Here is a 19,524-nt window from a genome sequence, read left to right on the forward strand (position 1 = left end):
ATCTTGGGCTTCTAAAGCATTGAGGTAATTCACTGCATGCAGATCAGTGCCCACACAACGTACAGAAGTGTTGATCATGGGAGTGAAATCACGGCATCACATTTATAACGAGTGTATCAAGACCAGCTAAATCCTACCCGTACTCTAACTACACCTAAGTAATTACCAAAAGTAAAAGCCACAATGTAAAGGCTTCACGTAAAACACCAAAGGAACTTGTAAGGAAGGACTTGCTTTCTAATGTCACATTATGCTAAACCTCAAAAAGTCAACTTATCCAATGCACTGCTGAATGCACTCCTAATATTTACATGCAGAAAGGATTTGGATCCAAGACCATCCCCAGCCAACAGATATTTCATGGTTTCTCTCATGCAAAAGTTAGCAAACTTTCCAATAAAAATCAGTTCAAGTGAATTCTCTTTTGCTTTCAGTTAATCTGCAAGTTCTTGCCATTTACGTTACTATCTTTTACAATAGCTCAGTCTTTTAACTCTGTATGAGCAATTGGACTATATTTAACAAAATCCCCCATAATATCACACACATGGGTTTTATGGATCCTAGTGGAGAGAGACATAGAGAGGCCAGACTTCTACAACTTGCGCGTTAGCCAAGCAGGATTCCCCACACTCGTTCAAAGGTTCTCAGCAGTATCTATTAGGTCTGGGAACACAGTCTACGTTGCCTGAAAACTTGCAGCTAGGTAGGATGTCAGAAAGTAATTCCCCTTCCCACTCTATCCAGCTGTCCTCTGCCAAGGTGAGACCAAACATAGAGCATGTGTAGACCAGCCAAGTGTCTTATATTTACAAATGGGTGGTCTACAACCCACAGATGCATGGACACTGACTTCTCCAATTGTGGGTCACCTGCTGCTTTCAGCAAACTATGTACTTGTGCTCCTGGGTCCAATTATGAATCTGATCTACTATCCCACCGAGTCACATTTAATCTAACATTCTAGATGAGCCCACCATGAGGAATTGTGAACCTTGTGGAAATCCACATGGACAACAGCCACTGCCCTATCCTCATCTACCAACTTGGTTTCACTCGAAGAACTCATAAGAGATTTGTCAGACATGACTTCCCAAGCATAAAACCATGCTGACTGTTCCAACTCAGACCCACCCTGTCTCTTCAAATGTTGGTAGATCCCATCCCTCAGCATCCCCTCCTGCAATTTACCCGTCATCAATATTAGCGTCACTGACTTGCAATTTCCGGGTTTGTTCTTGCTACCTTATTCACCAACCACGTGATCAGGAATTAGCCATAATCAATAATCAATCATTCATCATCACTAAACATCTTCACCGCAGTGCCCTCCAAATGCGTGGGCAGCCCGTCTATCAATATCACTACTCCGTTCTCAATTACAAATCCGTAATTTTCAAAAACACACAGAACTGCAACACTTCAAAAAAACACTAAACATTACACTGAAAGATGATCAACGATGATTCCATTTTTAAATGCAGGAAATACCAGCTAGTGCTGAGATGAATCCTGCTTTGTGAATTTTGGAACTTTCAGAGATGGCTGTCGGGGAAAGGAGCACCTTCTTACATTGGACTTTGCAGCAATGGGAGCACCCCAGTTTCAGCAGTGTTAGATTAAGCGAGCTGAAATGGGGTGTAGAAATGTTATTTTTCTTGTAGTGTAACTTTTCTAAGCTTGCTTATACTTTTATATCATCCATGCATATGTAATTTTCTGTGAATTCTCAAGTAATTACAATACAGTTACTTCTGTATTTTTCTAAATGCTTCTTAGTTTTGTGTAGCAGCTGTTAGAACACTTGAATCTGGCTTTTTTATGTTAATAGTTATCACTGGAAATTTTGTTATCTCTAGTCTGAGCATGAGATGACACGACTACTTTATCCTTTGACTTTGTTCTCTCAGCTCTCTCTTTTTTCCGTTCTTGTAACACTTAAACAGTCATAAGCAACAAGTTTAATGCTTCACTCTTGACTTCCGAGGTACCTTTGGGTCACAAAAGTATCAGGATCTAACAAGCTCCTTTTTCAGTCAGACTTGATCCACTTCCATGGATCACGAGTTTCACAGGGCACTACATCAGCACTGTTTCCTCAGTCATGCTTCGATAGAACACTAGTTTAGGCACCTCAAGATTGTTGCTAATTAACACACCATGCACAAGATTAACAAGAGTGGCCCCACTAGACTGCCTAGCCATTTGACATGATCACAGCTAAAGCAGGCCAAATTTACCACTTCTGTGCCAGCTTCTCATAGCTCTCAGTTCTCTGATTTTCCAAATATTTCTCTCTCACTTTAAATATTTCTAATGATCTGGCATCCATCACCCTCTCGGGCAGAGAATTCCATTTACCACTTCCAAAGAAATTTCAACACAAAGTCGATATTGATGCCAGAGGAATTCTATGGTTCAAGGTCAATAAATCCAACCACACCCTACATTCTACATCTGCTTGTCAGAAGCTTTTTTGATCATGCGTACAAGGAGAGCTACAGAACACACAGCGCTGTACAAACCTTAGGCGCATTTATATAGCTAGGGTGCCTAAGACTTTTACACAGTCCTGTATTTGCTAACGTGGACCGGAGGAGGAGTTTGTAAATCTGGTGGGATTTGGGAATGGAGAAGATGGAGTGCCTTAGGAGGGGTGTGGGACAGGTGGCAGAGAATGAGTGCCAGGGTGGGGGGTGTAAACCTACCCAGCCCTGAGACACCAGGCAAGGTTATTTGATTCCAAACAATTGGTTTATTGATCATTACAGAATGTCTCTCTGGTGCTTCTTGGCCCTTCCCCTCTCCTTTCTCCTTTTCTCAACCATGATTCCTCCCTCCCTGTCCCCTTCCCACTCTCAGTCCGCAATAAAGACCCAAATCAGAATCAAATTTATCATCACTCACATATGTCATGAAATTTGCTGTTTTTCTGGCAGCAGCAGTACAGTGCAATACATAAAATTACTATAGTGCAAAAATCTTAGGCACCCTGGCTATCTCTCTCTCTCTTTCTCTCTACCTATCTGTCCGTATCTATCATTATCTATATCTATCTATCTGTGTGTGTGTCTAAGATTTTTGCACAGTACTGTACAGGAGCATTATACTTGAATACTTGAAGCTTTCCTGATTTAAGATTCATATGATTTATCATCTGATCACACCGCACGGTCACAGCAGCCTGACAGAACAATTAAAGAATCCTTGTGCATTGGATCAAGATGTCTCCTGCAAAATCTAAATGACACAGCAATGATTGAAGAGATATACTTATTACTTCTTATTCCTTGTCAACAAGGAGCAACATCACTAAATGCTCTCTATTAAATACAACACATGATATGTAGTCAGAAAACACATGAAATTTAGCCAAATTTAGCCAGAAATTTAGCTAAATTTAGCCAGAAATTTAGCCAGAAATCTGGGTAAGATTTGTAAAAGATTTGTAAAACTTTCATACTATTATTACAGACAACAATAGCAAGGAATGCCAAGCAGCTAAAATACCAACTTACCAAATACCAAGACATATGCTTGTAATTTACATATATAAATGGACAGCCCGGGCAATTTATGTGCAAGGAATAGTAAGAATACGTACGACGGGCTGAATAGTCTTACAAAAGGGCCCAAGTTCCCTCATGCTTTAAAACAACAGCCTTTTACATTTAATATTAAAATAATCCAGTCACTTTAAAGAATCTATAGCACATAGTTTAATTTATTTATGTGTTTCCAAAGGGCACCAATTCCTGTAGCCAGGTCAGGGAAAAATCTATACTCTAAAATTAGCGAGACATTACGACATTGAGGGCATGAGATCATGCCATGCAAGAGGTGGCTTTGCAAACCATTGTGCCTGTGCCAAGATTTTAAATGAACTATCATACTTCAATTGGCTACCATAACCTTTTCCCATGGGGAGCATTTCACTTTTCATATATATATATATATATATATACAAGTAAAGGAATGATTAAAATCTATCCTCTTTTCCAGGAATGCATTTCCAATCAAAAGTGACCACATTTTTTTTAAAATCTGATTTTCCTTCCAATCCTTCTTGACTATTACCTTAATTCCATACTGGCAGGAGCCATTTCTCCTTCCCTCTACTCTATCAAACCCTTCAGATATGAATATCACTCCTCTGCCTTCTCAGCTCACAAGAGATTTGTTTCTCCAATTTCTCTACATAATTGAAGTTCCTCATTCCACAACTGTCCAGCTATAACTCTTCAATGAGATCACCACATGACACGTATGATACAAACTGTATTTTAAAATCAATACACAATGCACACAATTTATTACTTTAATTGAATGCTTTTGAGGTGGGAATAAAAAAAATAATAGAAGAGGGAGTTTATTACATAAGACCATAAGATATAGGAACATAATTAGGCAATTTGGCCCATTGAGTCTGCTCCACCATTTCACCATGGCTGATCCATTTTCCCTCTCAGCCCCAATCTCCTGCCTTCTCCCTGTATCCCTTCATTCCTGACCAATCAAGAATCTATCAACCTCTGCCTTAAATATACTTAAAAACTTGGCCTCCAAAGCTGCCTGTGGCAATGAATTCCACAGATTTGCCACTCTCTGGCAAAAGAAATTCCTCCTCATCTCCATTCTAAAAGGATGTCCCTCTATTCTGAGGCTGTGTCTTCTGGTCTTAGACTCTTCCAGCATAGGAAACATCTTCTCCATATCCATTCTATCCAGGTCTTTCACCATTCGATAGGTTTCAGTTAGGACACGCCTCATTCTTCTAAATTCTAGTGAATACACTCTAAGAGCCATCAAACACTCTTTGAACAAGCGTTCAATCCTGGAATCATTTTCGTGAACCTCCTTTGAACCCTCTCCTGTTTCAGAATATCCTTTCAAAGATAAAGGGGCCCAAAACTGCTCACAATACTCCAAATGAGTGCTTTATGAACTCTCAACATTATATCCTTGCTTTTATAGTGTCTATAAAAGGTATTCACTCCCCTTGGAAATTTTTGTTTTATTGTTCTACAACATTGAATCATAGTGTTCTTAATTTGGCTTTTTTGACACTGATCAACAAAAAATACTCTCTCATGTCAAAGTGAAAACAAATTTCTACAAATTGGTCTAAATTTATTATCATTATTAAACACAAAATAATTGATTGCATTGATTATTCATCCCCTTCAAGTCAGAATTAAGTAGATGTGCCTTTGGTACCAATTACAGCCTTGAGTCTGTGTGGATAGGTCTCTATCAGCCTTGCATATATGGACAATGCAATTTTTCCCCATTCTTCTTTCATAAATTACTTTATAATAAATTACTCAAACTCTGTCAGATTGCATGAGATCACGAGTGAATAGCCACAAATTCTCAATGGGATTGAGGTCTGGACTCTGACTCGGCCACTCTGGGACATTAACTTTGTTGTTTTTAAGCCATTCCTGTGTAGCTTTGGCCTTATGCTTGGGGTCATTGTCTTGCTAGAAAACAATCTTCTCATAAGTCGCAGTTCTCTTGCAGACTGCATCAGGTTTTCCTCCAGGATTTCCCTGTATTTTGCCACTTTTACCCTCTATCTTCACAAGCCTTCCAGGGCCTGCTGCAGTGAAGCATCTTCACAGCATGATGAAGCCACCACCATGCTTCACAGTAGGGATGGTGTGTTTTTGATGATGTGTAGTGTTTTTAGCCTACACCAAACATAGCGTTTGATGGCCAAAAAGCTCAATTTTTTCATCAGACCATAGAACCTTCTTCCAGCTGACTTCAGAGTCTCCCACATGTTTTCTGGCAAACTCTAGCTGAGATTTCATGTGCGTTTTTTTCAACAGTGGCTTTCTCTTTGCCACTCTCCCATAAAGCTGCCACTGGTGTAGCCTGCAGACAATAGCTGTTGTATGTGCAGTCTCTCCCATCTCAGCCACTGAAGCTTGTAACTCCCCCAGAGTTGTCATAGGTGTCTTAGTGGCCTCCCTCACTGGACCCTTCTTGCACGGTCACTCAGCTTTCGAGGACGGCCTGCTCTTGGCAGATTTACAGCTGTTCCATATTCTTTCCATTTCTTGATGATTAACTTAACTATAGTCCAAGTGACTTGGAAATTTTCTTGTATCCATCTCCTGACTTGTGCTTTACAATTACCTTTTTGTGAGTTGCTTAGTGTGTTCTTTTGTCTTCAAGGTAAAGTTTTTGCCTGGATGCCAACTCACCAGCAGTTGGACCTTCCAGATCCAGGTATATTTTTACTACAATCAACAGAAACACTTTGACTGCACATACGTTATCTCCATTTAACTAATTATGTGACTTCTAAAACCAATTGGCTGCACCAGTGATGATTTGGTGTGTCGCATTAAAAGGGGTGAAGTTTTAGGCAATCAATTATTTTGAGTTTTACACTTGTAATTAATTTAGATCACTTTGTGGAGACCTGTTTTCACTTTGACACAAAAGAATATTTTTTCTGTTGATCAGTGTCAAAAAAGCCAAATTAAATCCACTGTGTTGTAAAACAATAAAACATTAAAACTTCAAAGGGGGGCGGTGAATACTTTTTATAGGCACTATATATTCTAATCCTCTTGAAATGAATGCTAATATTGAATTTGCCTTCCTCACCACAGACTCAAACTGCAAAATAACCTTTAGGGAATCCTGCACAGGGATCTTTTTTATATCCCAGTAATTTGCCGAAAACCAAACTGGAGATACCAGAGTTGCTGGTTTTGAAAACAAACAGGAGAAAATCGGCAGATGCTGGAAATCCATCAACACACACAAAATGCTGGAGGAATGCAGCAGGTCAAGCAGCATCTATGGAAAAGAGTACAGTTAATGTTTTTGGTCAAGACCCTTCGTCGGGACTGGAGAAAAAAAAAGATGAGGACTCAGAGTAAGAAAGTGGGGGGAGGGGAGGAAGACCCACAAGGTGAAAGGTGAAACCAGGAGAGGGGGAAGGGGTGAAGTAAAGAGCTAAGAAGTTGATTGGTGAAAGAGATACTGGGCTGGAGAAGGGAGAAGAGCACCAGAGGGAGGTGATGGGCAGGTAAGGAGATAAGGTGAGAGAGAGAAAAGGGAATGGGGGAACGGTGAGGATGGGAGGGGTATTACTGGATTTGAGAAATAGATGTTCATATCATCAGATTGTAGGCTACCAAGATGGAATATAAGGTGTTGGTCTTCCACCCTGAGTGTGGCCTCATTGCAACAGTAGAGGAGGCCATGGACTGACATGTCAGAATGGGAATGGGGTGGAATTAAAATGGGTGGCCACCGGAAGATCCCGCTTTTTCTGGCAGGCAGAGCATAGGTGCTCGGCAAAGCAGCCTCCCAATCTATGCTGGGCCTCACTGGTAGCACCGGATATTGTAGATGATCCCAACAGGCTCACAGGTGAAGTCTTGCCTTCATTGGGGAGGAGGTGTAGGGGCAGGCATAGCACTTGTTCCACTTGCAAGGATAAGTGCGAGGAGAGAGACCAGTGGGGTGGGACGCATGGACAAGGGAGTCGCATAGGGAGTGATCCCTGTGGAAAGCATAACGTGGGGGTGGAGGGAAAGATGCGCTTGGTGGTGCTTACATTTACTCATTAAAAGTCAGTGGTGCTAAAATGCTTGAATGGGTGAAGCAAGATTGAGCTCAGTTCTCGCAGTGTTAGGGTTATAGGTCAGAAAGTGCTAACCTTGGGTACCACACACGTCTGAAGAGCAGAGTGTAATGAAAATATCAGCTTAGTGCAGATCACACATCATCGTAGGAAATGGCAAAATCAGAAGCAAAGATCACAAACTTCTATCATAATCATTCATAAAGCTATAGATTATAAATCTGCAGCTTTAGGACATGGCTATTTGTGTCAATTTTGACAACAATGTCTGATACAAGATCCACACCAACAGGATACCGTTTTCCATAATCTGGACACTCAGGGGTAGTGTCAGGAAGAAGCGTTTCACTAAAGGGCTCATGGAAACATAAACTACTGTACACCAAATGATGCAGGGTTTTGATTGAGGTTTCAGATGTTTTCAATTCTGTTCCCACCCCCCCCCCCCCACCCCCAAGCACCCCCCGCCACAAAGATGTTGCTTGACCCACTGAGTTCTGGCAGCAAATTGCTCATTCCTCCACTCTAACAGCTGTTGGAGTGGGAAGCCAATTCAACAACTCTCTACGCTGGCATAAGGATAGATGAGAACCACAAGAGTACTAGAGGCTGATGTTATCGGGAATGTTAGATTCCTGCGCAGCACTGCTGCCTTGTATAGCACCTGACCGATACGTGTAGGAAATCTTGCTTACCTATGATGGCCTCTTTGACACTGGAATCCACGGGCAGGATATTCTTTTCCACAAGCTCCATGGGACCAGGGCGCTGTGCAATCTTCTCGTTCAGGTCATCGGCCAGCCTCGCCCGCTTCAGCTTCATCTGCGTGGCTTGTAGGGAGGGCTCTGCTGAAGTTTCTGCATGACATCAGTAAACGGACACTTATTCACCTCACGATCAGCACTTTAACACAGAGGTGGACCAACTGCAGCAAAACTCCATTTGTCCGGCCCACTGATTGATAGCACCGGGGTGGCAGGTTTCCTGGACTACAGTACCGGATGTCATTCCCTTTCAAAGTGGCATGGGGTGGGGGTAGGATGGATGTGGAAATCATGAGGCAAGCCAGATGCCAAAGCACTGGTGTTTCTGAATAATCAGATTGGCGCTATGGAGATTTTCCTCCAGGGAGACCACAACCTTGTCATGGTTTGGAGGCTTGCGTGCCTCAGTGATCTGAAGAGCTATGTTAACTGCTTTGGCTCTTGGTAGGGTCACCCATGCCAAACAGGTCAAAGTGTAGAAGGCAGACTAAGAGTGATCTGCCAGTCTTCCAGGTTTGGGGGTTCAGCTCAGGGCTAACAACCCTGACTAGTAAAACAAAATTGCTATGGAAACAGCAATGAGGAGTTGTCCTACATCTGAGTGCAACGGTATTCCTGAGTCTCCACCCAGGATTTGCGTCACTAACAGTAGTGAAATCTGAGGGAAAGCTACTGACATAACAAACACCATAAGAGATGGGAGACTTTCACTGCTGCCCTAAACAGCAAATGTAACAGGCAGTGAAGCAAGCAATGGAGTTTTACTGTAGATAAAATATCACGGCATTTTGAAGAAAATGAGAAGTTAGAATCATATTATCTTAATCCGTTAAAGATTAAAGTTACCTCATCCCAAAGGCATGTCTGAGGGAAAGACAATGGGGAGGCAGCCCATTTCCAAGTCTTCATGAACACTTAATCTTGACCCAAACAACTCAAGGCCAGGATAAATGCCCTTGTGTGAGACAAGTAATACGCCTGAAGTAAATGAGAGGTAACTAGATGGGGGCTAATGGAGACGGATCAGATCAAAATAAATGCTATGCCTCTAGGAGGGATCAATTAAAGATTAACAGATTGCTTTTATAGTCATGCAATAGGTTGGACTAGCAAACAAGAACCTGGGCTATTGACTCTGGGACAAATTTGAATCCCACTAGGGCAACTAGGATGTTTAAGTAAATTTGGATATAAAATGAAAAAATCAGTAGCAGTAACCATGAAACTGCCAGGCTGCCATTAAAACAAATGTGAGGTCCTTCAGGGAAGGTAACTAAGGTGGATATGTGTACACCAGTCAATAGTCCAACTGCTTCTGAAGTTTAGGGGCAATTTAGGAACAGATGGTATAATAAATATTTAAAGATTAGCTGTATTTGTCACTTGTACATCGAAAACTACAGTGAAATGTGATGTTACTTCAACAAATCAACACAGTCTGTGGATGTGCTGGGGGCAGCCTCCCAGTGTTGGTATACTTCCAGTGCCAAGGCAGCACGCCCTCAACTTATGAACCCCTAACCTGTACATCTTTGAAACATGGGAGGAAACCAGAGCACCGGGAGGAAATCCACACAGTCACGGTAGAACATACCGATTCCTTAAAGACAGCGACGGGATTCGAACCCCAATCTCAAGCTGGTGCTGCAAAGCATTATACTAACCACTACGCAATACTTGAAATGCAGTGATGCCTGCATCCCAGGAATTAATACATTTCAAACTGATATTTCCCTGGTTCTGCACTGCCCTACTATGTTGGTATCCAGAAAGGAATACAGACATTTTTTGAGTACCAACTTGGAACTTTAAGGGTAAATTAAGAGCAGGCTCACAAAACAACATAGTAGGATAAAAGTCAGAAACTTTAAGGATTAAAAAGCTAACATACAAATTAGAATATATCAGGAAAGGCAAGAGCCATTAACCACTGTGCTATTTAGAAGCCAATTAAGGAAAGCAAATTAACAAAGCAAGAATTAAAGTTCAAAATCAGAAATTGTGAAATTTGTCGACTTTGTGGCAGCAGTACATTACAATACATAATAATAGCATAAAAACTGTGAATTAGTTAAGTACAGATATATAAAATAGTTAGATTAAATAAGTAGTGCAAAAATAGAAATAAAAAAATAGTGAAGTAGTGTTCATGGGTTCAATGCCCATTCAGAAATCAGATGGCAGAGGGGAAGAAGCTGTTCCTGAATCATTGAGTGTGTGTCCCCAGGCTTCTGTACCTTCTTCCTAATGGTAGCAATGAGAAGAGGGCAAGACCTGGGTGATGGAGGTCCTTAATAATGGACACAACTTTTGAGGCATCATTCCTTGAAGATGTCCTGGATACCATGAAGGCTAGTGCCCATGATAGAGCTGCCTAAGTTTATAATGCTCTGCAGCTTACTTTGATCCTGTGCAGTAATCGCCCTCCCCCCCAATACCAGACAGTGATGCAGCCAATTAGAATGCTCTCCACTGTACATCTGTAGAAATTTGCAAGTGGTTAAAGACTTTCAGTAGAGACAGCTAAGAGACCAATAAACAGAAGGTCAATGTGTTGACTTGGCAGTTTTGAGCCATAGTTTTGTGTGTTAAAATCCTACTTCAGCAAGAGGAGATGCAAGGTGTCCACAGGTGGCCAGTTGGATGCAGAATTAATGATGTTGGTCCTGGTCCAGATTGCTCACCAGTCACACTTTCCCAAATAGCTGCTATTTGCCCTGAAGAAAACAGCTGCAAACTCTGGCATTAAAAGCCCCACAGGACTAAGCACCATCAACACTCAAAGCTCAAGAGCAACAATCTGAGTAAGCTGCTGGACCTGTTCCAAGGCTGCCATCCTTGCACATGGGATAGAGAAAAGAAAATCAAGGCCCAGCAGATTTCACTTGGATTCCGAACCCCATTGCACTGAGCCTGGTGCAGAAGTACCTCACTGGGATAAGTGAGCTCAAAATTTCACACTTTTGCCCAATATTGCCCTTTATCAGATGGACTAAAAGAAATGAAAGTGGCAACTTTAATAATAAAAGCGACCAGACAATTAATAGGATCCACAAAATGTAATATTAATTGCCATGTATAACACCACTCATCCTTCTAAATCAAATTTCCTTTTATCTCTATCCACAGGAAACTGGGGAAATAGTTTTTAAACCATGGAAGTTAGAGATCTTGAATTTGCTGATGAGTCTGTTTTTTTGCAGTAATGTAAATCCAAATGAATTGTGTAACCAGTCAATGTGTACTGTTGCTTGGTACAGTCTTAAGTCGCTTATGTTTTCAATTAAGTAACCTCAGTACAGCACCCATCGTGTTCACTCTTTAGGCTCTGCTTCAGATCCCACTTCACAACTTTTTTCAGTCAAAAAATTGTTGCTTTATGTAAATCTAGCTATATATTGACAAACAATACTTCCTATATTAAAATCAACTAAAGTATTGAAATGCAACTTATTTAAAGATTAACCTACAGAATTGTATCAGAACCATTTGATATGTTCGTTCGTCATATCATGCAGGCGTTCATGATCTTTCCATGACTGTGATTGTTCTTGGTAAATTTTTCAACAGAAGTGATTTCCCATTACTTTCTTCTGGGCAGTGTCTTTACAAGACGGCTGACCCCAGCCATGATCAATACTCTTCGGAGATTGTCTGTTGTCTGCCTGGTGTCAGTGGTTGGATAAGTGTGACTCTAACTGGGGGGCTAAGCAGATGCTACACCTTGCCCAAGAGTGACCCGCAAGCTAGTGGTGGGAAGGAGCACCTTATACCTTCTTTGGTAGAGATGTATCTCCATGCTGCCACCCGTCAATATCAAGAGTTCAAATTGCAAGGACAAATGGGGAAACAAAGAGGGAGGGATTTGGATAGATTTTAAACCCCTCCTCAACAGAGCAACAGAACTGCTGAGGAAATCACTAACAAAATTCACTCAAGCAGAACTGAATGCATCACTAAACAGAAAAGGTACAGAGGGATTAGAGGGATTTGATAGAAAGAAAGGCAGATGCAGTGAACCAGAAAAGCATTCATTCAGTCTTGTGGCAGTACCTGAAAGTATTTTTATGCAGGTCAGTTGTGTCAGGGAGATTTAAAGGTAAGAACAAGATTCAAGATTCAAGATTTGGGCATATTTATTATCAAACAATGTATAAATTATACAACCTTGAGATTTGCTTGCTCACAGGTAGCCACAAAGCAAGAAATAACCCAATTTAAAGAAAAAAAAGAATAAAAATAAAAGGCTAACACCCGATACACAACAGAAACAAAAATACAAATCATGCAAACAATTGAAACAAACAACAGCATTCTGAACCAAAATTGAGCCCTCAGATTCGAACCCCAGAGTAGGCACAAAGCCTCAATTATCAGTTCATCATATTAGAGGGCAAGGAGCACAGCAGCCGGGGCAGTCTTCATAGCCTCAACACTATGGAGTTGACCATTGCAGAGAGCGAGCGAAATCGGCTCTTGTCCTGACCAACACATTGTCTTTTCAGTCTAGCTAGGCCAGCATTTAAATTGACCATACAGCGGAAAAGTGAAAGGCTCCAGCAAACAAGGCAGAAGTGCATGAACATTCAGCAGAGTAACTCGAATTCCCTTTTGATTTTAAGGCACACATGCGTGTTTCAGATTTTTTTTCCCCTCTTCCTACTTGCTTTAACAGTAACTCTTGAAATGAGCAGAGGACTGAACACAGGAACGAGAAAGCTTAGATTTAGCAGCTGTGCTGAAAAGTTTTAAGTATTACTCCTTCATGCACAGTCCTGCTGCAAGTGTGAAGCACAGCCTGTAATACAATGCCAACCTTCCCAGCAGCGCGGTCCTGCTGGGCTACGCTCCCTATGAGAATTGCCAGCTCACGGTACATCAGCAATTCACAAGTGCACATCGACCAATAACTGTGCCAATACTCCAGTGGAAGTACTCTCTCCACAACCACCAATTGTTCTTCCTCCGCACAAAGCAGAGGTACAAATTCTGATCTGAAACTCTCCCAATTCATTCCTCTGGCACTTTTCAATGGATGGATCTAGAGTGAGGTGATCAGAATAGGAACATCATACTGGATCCTGTGGTACAGTCTTCAGCTAAAGAAAATTTCCGGTCTTAATTTGCCGGAAATATGATAACAGAGCAGCAAGGCGTCTGGGATCTTGGCAAGCAATGGGGCCCAACAGTCTACCTCCCCAACCAATGACATTTCACATTCAGGAAGAAAAACTGATGGGAGGAACATGGTAAATCAGAGTTAAATTAGGGGGAAAAAAGGGAAAATGAAGAAAATGAATACATTGATGATAACAAGAGGAAATCTGATGAAATTTTACAACCTGACATGTTTAAAATCATCAATAATATAGAGAATTGAGAATCTGTGACCCAGAATGGAGATGCTGAAGGGTTCTGCATGAATAATTAGCAATTCATTATTGCACCATGGTTGTAAATTACCAACTTCAACTTTTGGTTGACTTATAGGGAAACTGATGTCAATATGTTATCGTATGATGTGGAAATTAATGGTAGGGGACATGGAGATGGTGGAAACGCTGAACAAATATTTTGTATCAGTTTTTACAGTAGAGGACACTCAAAATATCCCAACACTGGATAAACAGGGGGCTCTAGGGGGAGAGAAGCTAACTACGATTCAAATCACCAAGGAAATGGTACTTGATAAATTAATGGGACTGAAGGTGGATAAATCCCCTGGACCGGATGGCTTGCATCCTAGGGTCTTAAGGGAAGTGGCGGTCAGGATTGTGGATGCATTAGTGATAATTTTTCAAAACTCGCTGGACTCGGCAATGGTCCCAGCAGATTGGAAAAATGCTAATGTAACTCCTTTATTTAAAAAGGGCAATAGACAGAAGGCTGGGAATTATAGGCCAGTTAGCCTAACATCTGTGGTTGGCAAAATGTTGGAATCGATAATTAAGGAAACAGTAACAGGGCATTTGGATAAACATAGCTTAATAGGACAAAGTCAGCATGGCTTTACAAAAGGGAAGTCATGTTTGACAAATTTGTTGGAGTTCTTTGAGGACATAACATATACGGTAGATAAAGGGGAACCAGTGGATGTGGTGTATTTGGACTTCCAAAAGGCATTTGACAAGGTGCCACACCAAAGATTATTACTTAAAGTAAAAAATCATGGGATTGGGGATAATATTCTGGCATGGGTGGAGGATTGGCTTTCTAACAGAAAACAGAGAGTTGGGATAAATGGTTTATTCTCAGACTGGCAGTTGGTGACTAGTGGTGTTCCAAAGGGGTCGGTGTTGGGACCCCAACTCTTTACAATCTATATTAATGATTTGGAGAAAGGGACTAAGTGCAACGTATCGAAGTTTGCTGATGACACAAAGATGGGAGGGAGTGTAATGAGTGTGGAGGACATTGAAACCCTGCAGGGGGACATAGATAGGCTGAGTGATTGGGCAGACATTTGGCAGATGAAATATAATACTGACAAGTGTGAGGTCTTGCACTTTGGCAGGAAAAATAATAGAGCAAGTTATTATCTAAATGGAGAGAAACTGGAAAGTGCTTCTGTGCAAAGGGATCTGGGGGTCCTGGTGCAGGAAACACAAAAAGTTAGTATGCAAGTGCAGCAGGTGGTCAAGAAGGCCAATGGAATGCTGGCTTTTATTGCTAGGGGGATGGAGTATAAGAACAGGGAGGTCTTACTGCAGTTGTACCAGGTATTGGTGAGACCACACCTGGAGTACTGCGTGCAGTTCTGGTGTCCATATTTAAGAAAGGACATACTGGCTCTTGAGGCAGTGCAGAGAAGGTTCACTAGGTTAATTCCGGGGATGGGTGGGTTGATGTATGATGAGAGGTTGAGTAGATTGGGACTCTACTCATTGGAGTTCCGAAGAATGAGAGGCGATCTTATTGAAACATATAAGATTGTGAAGGAGCTTGATCGGGTGGATGCGTGGAGAATGTTCCCAATGATGGGTGAAACTAGGACTAGGAGGCATAATCTTAAAATAAGGGGATGCCGTTCCAGGACTGAGATGCAGAGAAATTTCTTCACTCAGAGGGTAGTGGGGTTGTGGAATTTACTGCCCCAGAGAGCTGTGGAAGCTACTACACTCAATAAATTCAAAACGGAGATAGACATTTTCCTGGATAAAAATGGCATTAGGGGATACGGTGAGCGAGCAGGTAAGTGGACATGAGGCTAGGTTTAGATCAGCCATGTGATCTCCTGGACCAGTTTTCGATAGCCTGGATGGGTCGGAGAGGAATTTTCCAGATTTTTTCTCCTCAATTGGCAACTCGGTTTTTTCCCCCGGGTGATCACATGGGTTTGGGCGGGATGAATAATAAAATAAAATGGGCGGCATGGTGCCCTGTTGGTTGGCACTGTTGCCTTGTGGGATTCGGTGAAAACTAGAGTTAAGATTGGATCAGCCATGATCTTGTTGAATGGCGGAGCAGGCTTGAGGGGCCGATTGGCCTACTCCTGCTCCTATCTCTTATGTTCTTATGTTATGTTATGTGGTGCAGCTAAAGAATAGGTTCTGGGGATTCTCAATACCTGCTGGTTGCCTTATTCCTCTGAACTTGCTGACCAATTTGTGGTTTCACAATTGTGTGTATTTAATGATTAAAACAGAAGGAAGCCATTCAGCCCAGAGGCTTCCAACAGAATATTCTCATCAATCCCATTCCCCCTCTCCCTATTTCTCTGCATCCCTGCAATTTATCCTCTCACTTGCCCATCAATACCTTAATTCTTTTAAATCTAAGCAAAGGAAACTATCAGGTATGAGGGGATTAGCTGTGGTTAACTGGGTGAAGAATCAGAGTTTATAACCAGCATAGGTATACAAAGCAACACACACAAGACGCTGGAAGAACTCAGCAGATCAGGCAGCATCTGTGGAAATGAATAAACTGTCAACATTTTGGTGTGAGACCTTTAGGAGTGAAAAGGAAGGGGGCAGACACCAGAATAAAAAGGAGGAGAGGAGAAGGAGGACCGGCTAGAAGGTAATAGGTGAAGCCAGGTGGGTGGGAAAGGTAATGGGCTGGAGAGGTAATCTGATGGGAGAGGAGAGTGGACCATGGGAGAAAGGGAAGAAGGAGGGGCAGCCAGTGAGCACACTTTCCACCACACGTCGATGGAAGTTAGCCAAGGTTTTTGATGACATTCCGACTCTCTACAGACTTCTGAGGAAGTAGAGGTGCTGTTGTGCTTTCTTTGCAATTACAGCTATACGATGGGTCCAGGACAGGTAGTGACTCCCAGGAATTTAAAGTTACTGACCCTCTCTATCTCTGAACAGTACTGGTTCATGACCACTGGTTTCCCTTTCCTGAAGGCTATATCAGTTCCTTGGTCTTATTGACATTGAGTGAGAGATTGTTGCTGTAGTACCACTCAGCCAAATTTTCAGTCTCCCTCCTGTATGCTGATTCATCACCACCTTTGTTATGGCCCGCAACAGTGGCATCATCAGCAAACTCGTATATGGTATTGGAGCTGTACGTAGCCACAAAGGAGGGGTCAGGTGCTCTTTCACTCCACTAGCCTGCAGGTCACCCTTGGGCAAGGTGTGCAGCTGCCTAGCCTCCTGAGCAGGGTCCCGTGAGGCTGTGGGAGCAGCTGGTGGATGGCTGCATGAGCAGTTGGTTATCACAATCCTGCTTATGTGACCACGAACACTAGGCAGACAATCTCTGAAGATAATGGCTGGGGTCACCCGTCTTGTAAAGACACAACCCAGAAAAAGGCAATGACAAACCACTTCTGTAGAAAAATTTGCCAGGAACTGTCATAGTCATGGACCATGAATGCCCACGACATATGACATGGTACATAATAATGATGATGATGAATTCTGGAGAAGATGGTGAGCTAGAAAACTGACAATTTCCGGAATCTGTACATTCAGTGAGGTGGACCTCATTGTATATAGTTTATGATTATTTGTACTATTGTTTTTGTTTGCTTTTAATTCTGTACAGAGAGCGCTCAGGGAAACCGGCATCAAATTCCCTGTATGTGTCCTCATACCTGGCAATAATAAAGGATTCTGATTCTCAACAATTTCCATTTGTTTTGAAAGATGGCTTGAGAGATGGTGAACACACTGGGTATGACCTTCTCTGGTTCCATTGATTCTGGAGTTGCTCACATGGAAAGGGAGACAGCAAATGTGACCCCACTAGATAAGAAAGGTGGGACAGCCAAAAATTGGAACTGCCAACCTGTTAGCCCAAGAGTGATAAGAGATGTGTTGAAATCTATCTGTAGTCACCTTGTAGAATTGAGCAGACAACATGAATTTAAGCAAGATTTCAGTTTAATTAATCTGTGGGCCTCTTTTGAGGAAGTGAATAATGGATGAGAGAAAAATGAGGAAATGACGTACTTATATTTCAGAAGGTTTGCTATGAAGTTCCGCAGAGGAGATTTATCAACAAGGCTAGAGCTCAGAATTAACGGCTTGTTCTGACGTAAACACAGAACTGGTTATTGGACTGAAAGCAAAGAATGGGTATGCACAGTTCCTTCTCAGGCTGTCAGTCCGACTGGTGGGTTATTAAAGGGGTTCATACTTGGGCCCCAGCCATTCATTCACAAGTCACATCAACGATTTGACTGAAGGCACCAAATATTACATTTATATCCTTACTGCTGACTGTACACTAGGTAGGATTGTGAGTAGAAAGGGAGGCGCAGAGCTTCAAGGGATATGGGCAAACAGAATGAGAACACAGAAATTTATGGAATTCGTTGCCACATACAGCTGTGGAGGCCCAATCATTGAGGGTTTTTAAGGAGGAGATTGACAGGTATCTAATTAGTCAGGGTATCAAGGGATATGGGAATGAAGCTGGAAATTGGAACTAGATGGGAGAATAGTTTAGCTCATGGTGGAGTGGCGGAGCGGACTCGATGGGCCAAATGGCCTGCTGCTGCTCCTTTGTCTTGTGATCTTGAAAACGGAATACAATGTGGAGGAACACAAAGACATCCATTTTGGTGCACAGAACAGAAGAATATTTGTTGAATAGAGAGAGATGTAGTAGGCAGCTAATGATCTGGTTGGACAGCCGTGTAGCTATTGAACCAATTGGTTGCAACATGCTGTACTCAGGCTCAGCCAAAGTCCTCTATCAGCAGATCGATTTGCCTCAAGTTTTTTGTTCCCCAACATTCTGCTGGAGCATAGCCAAACTATATTTCATCTCTGTTTCCTTAATCAAGTTGAAAAGTCCCAGCAGTTTAATAAAATTACCTAGTCTCAGCAATTTTATGGAACCAATGCTTTCAATGGTTAAATAGGAAACTTACAAAACTCAACAATATAAAATGGGAAAAAATATTTAAGTTTATTTTAATTAGTTCTGGCCGTATGTACACATTTCCTTTTAGCATTTCAGGATTTTGCACTCTAAGATTCACAGCAGTTTTAAGTAGAACATGCCATAGAGGTGTATGATCTCATCCATCTTACCTTCCAGTATGTGCATTCTGACCAACTCTGCTCTCTCTGGACGTGACCGTATCTTTCTCTTTAAATAGTCTTCAGTCTGCAATTTTACAAAAACAGTTGGTTACACTGAGGATCCAGGAGGTCCACAATGTTGACACATCACAGTGTCAAAGTTACATCTATGAACTGTGCTGATATTCTCCCTAGCAGATTAATTCACCAGATGCTCTCTGCGCAGTCGAGCAGTTTAAAGCTCTCAAGGCCATAGTGGGTCATCTTGCTCCTCTGTTGCGCACTTAGTTTGTGGACTGAACCCAGCAGGAGCTTTTTTTTTTAAATGGCATTGTGAACATTAAGTGGTATAATGTTGCAGCTAGAGAGCTGCTGCTTTGCAGCTCTAGCAACCAGGTTCAATTCTGACCTTGGCCGTTGCTGGAGTCTATAACCCCATCTACCCTCTCCCCCTCGTGACTATGTGTGTTTCCTCCGGGTGCTCCAGTTTTCTCCCACAGTTGATCACTGGCTCGGTAAGTTAGCCGGCTGCTGTAAGATGTCCCTAGTGTCACAGTGTATATGCGAGTGATAGAATCCAGGAGAGGGTGGGGAGAAAGAAAATGGGATTCATGTAGGATAATTGAAAATGGGTGTTGATGGTCAGCAGAGACACAGACACTGC

At 42.0% G+C, this 19,524-nt stretch overlaps 1 protein-coding gene across 6 annotated transcripts in view; it reads right to left on the reverse strand.

Moving 5' to 3' along the window:
• LOC140719311 (myocardin-related transcription factor A-like) overlaps window positions 1-19,524 on the reverse strand; it is a 222,208-nt gene that overhangs the window by 24,894 nt on the left and 177,790 nt on the right. For all 6 annotated transcript variants that reach the window (XM_073033853.1, XM_073033854.1, XM_073033855.1 and 3 more), the window contains 2 exons: window positions 18,870-18,945; window positions 8,305-8,466 (listed from right to left, as the gene is read on the reverse strand). In XM_073033853.1, the coding sequence (XP_072889954.1) occupies window positions 8,305-8,466; window positions 18,870-18,945 (238 nt within the window). The remainder of the gene's footprint in view (window positions 1-8,304; window positions 8,467-18,869; window positions 18,946-19,524) is intronic.

This window comes from Hemitrygon akajei, chromosome 31 (genome assembly GCF_048418815.1).
Source record: "Hemitrygon akajei chromosome 31, sHemAka1.3, whole genome shotgun sequence".
Taxonomy (NCBI): domain Eukaryota; kingdom Metazoa; phylum Chordata; class Chondrichthyes; order Myliobatiformes; family Dasyatidae; genus Hemitrygon; species Hemitrygon akajei.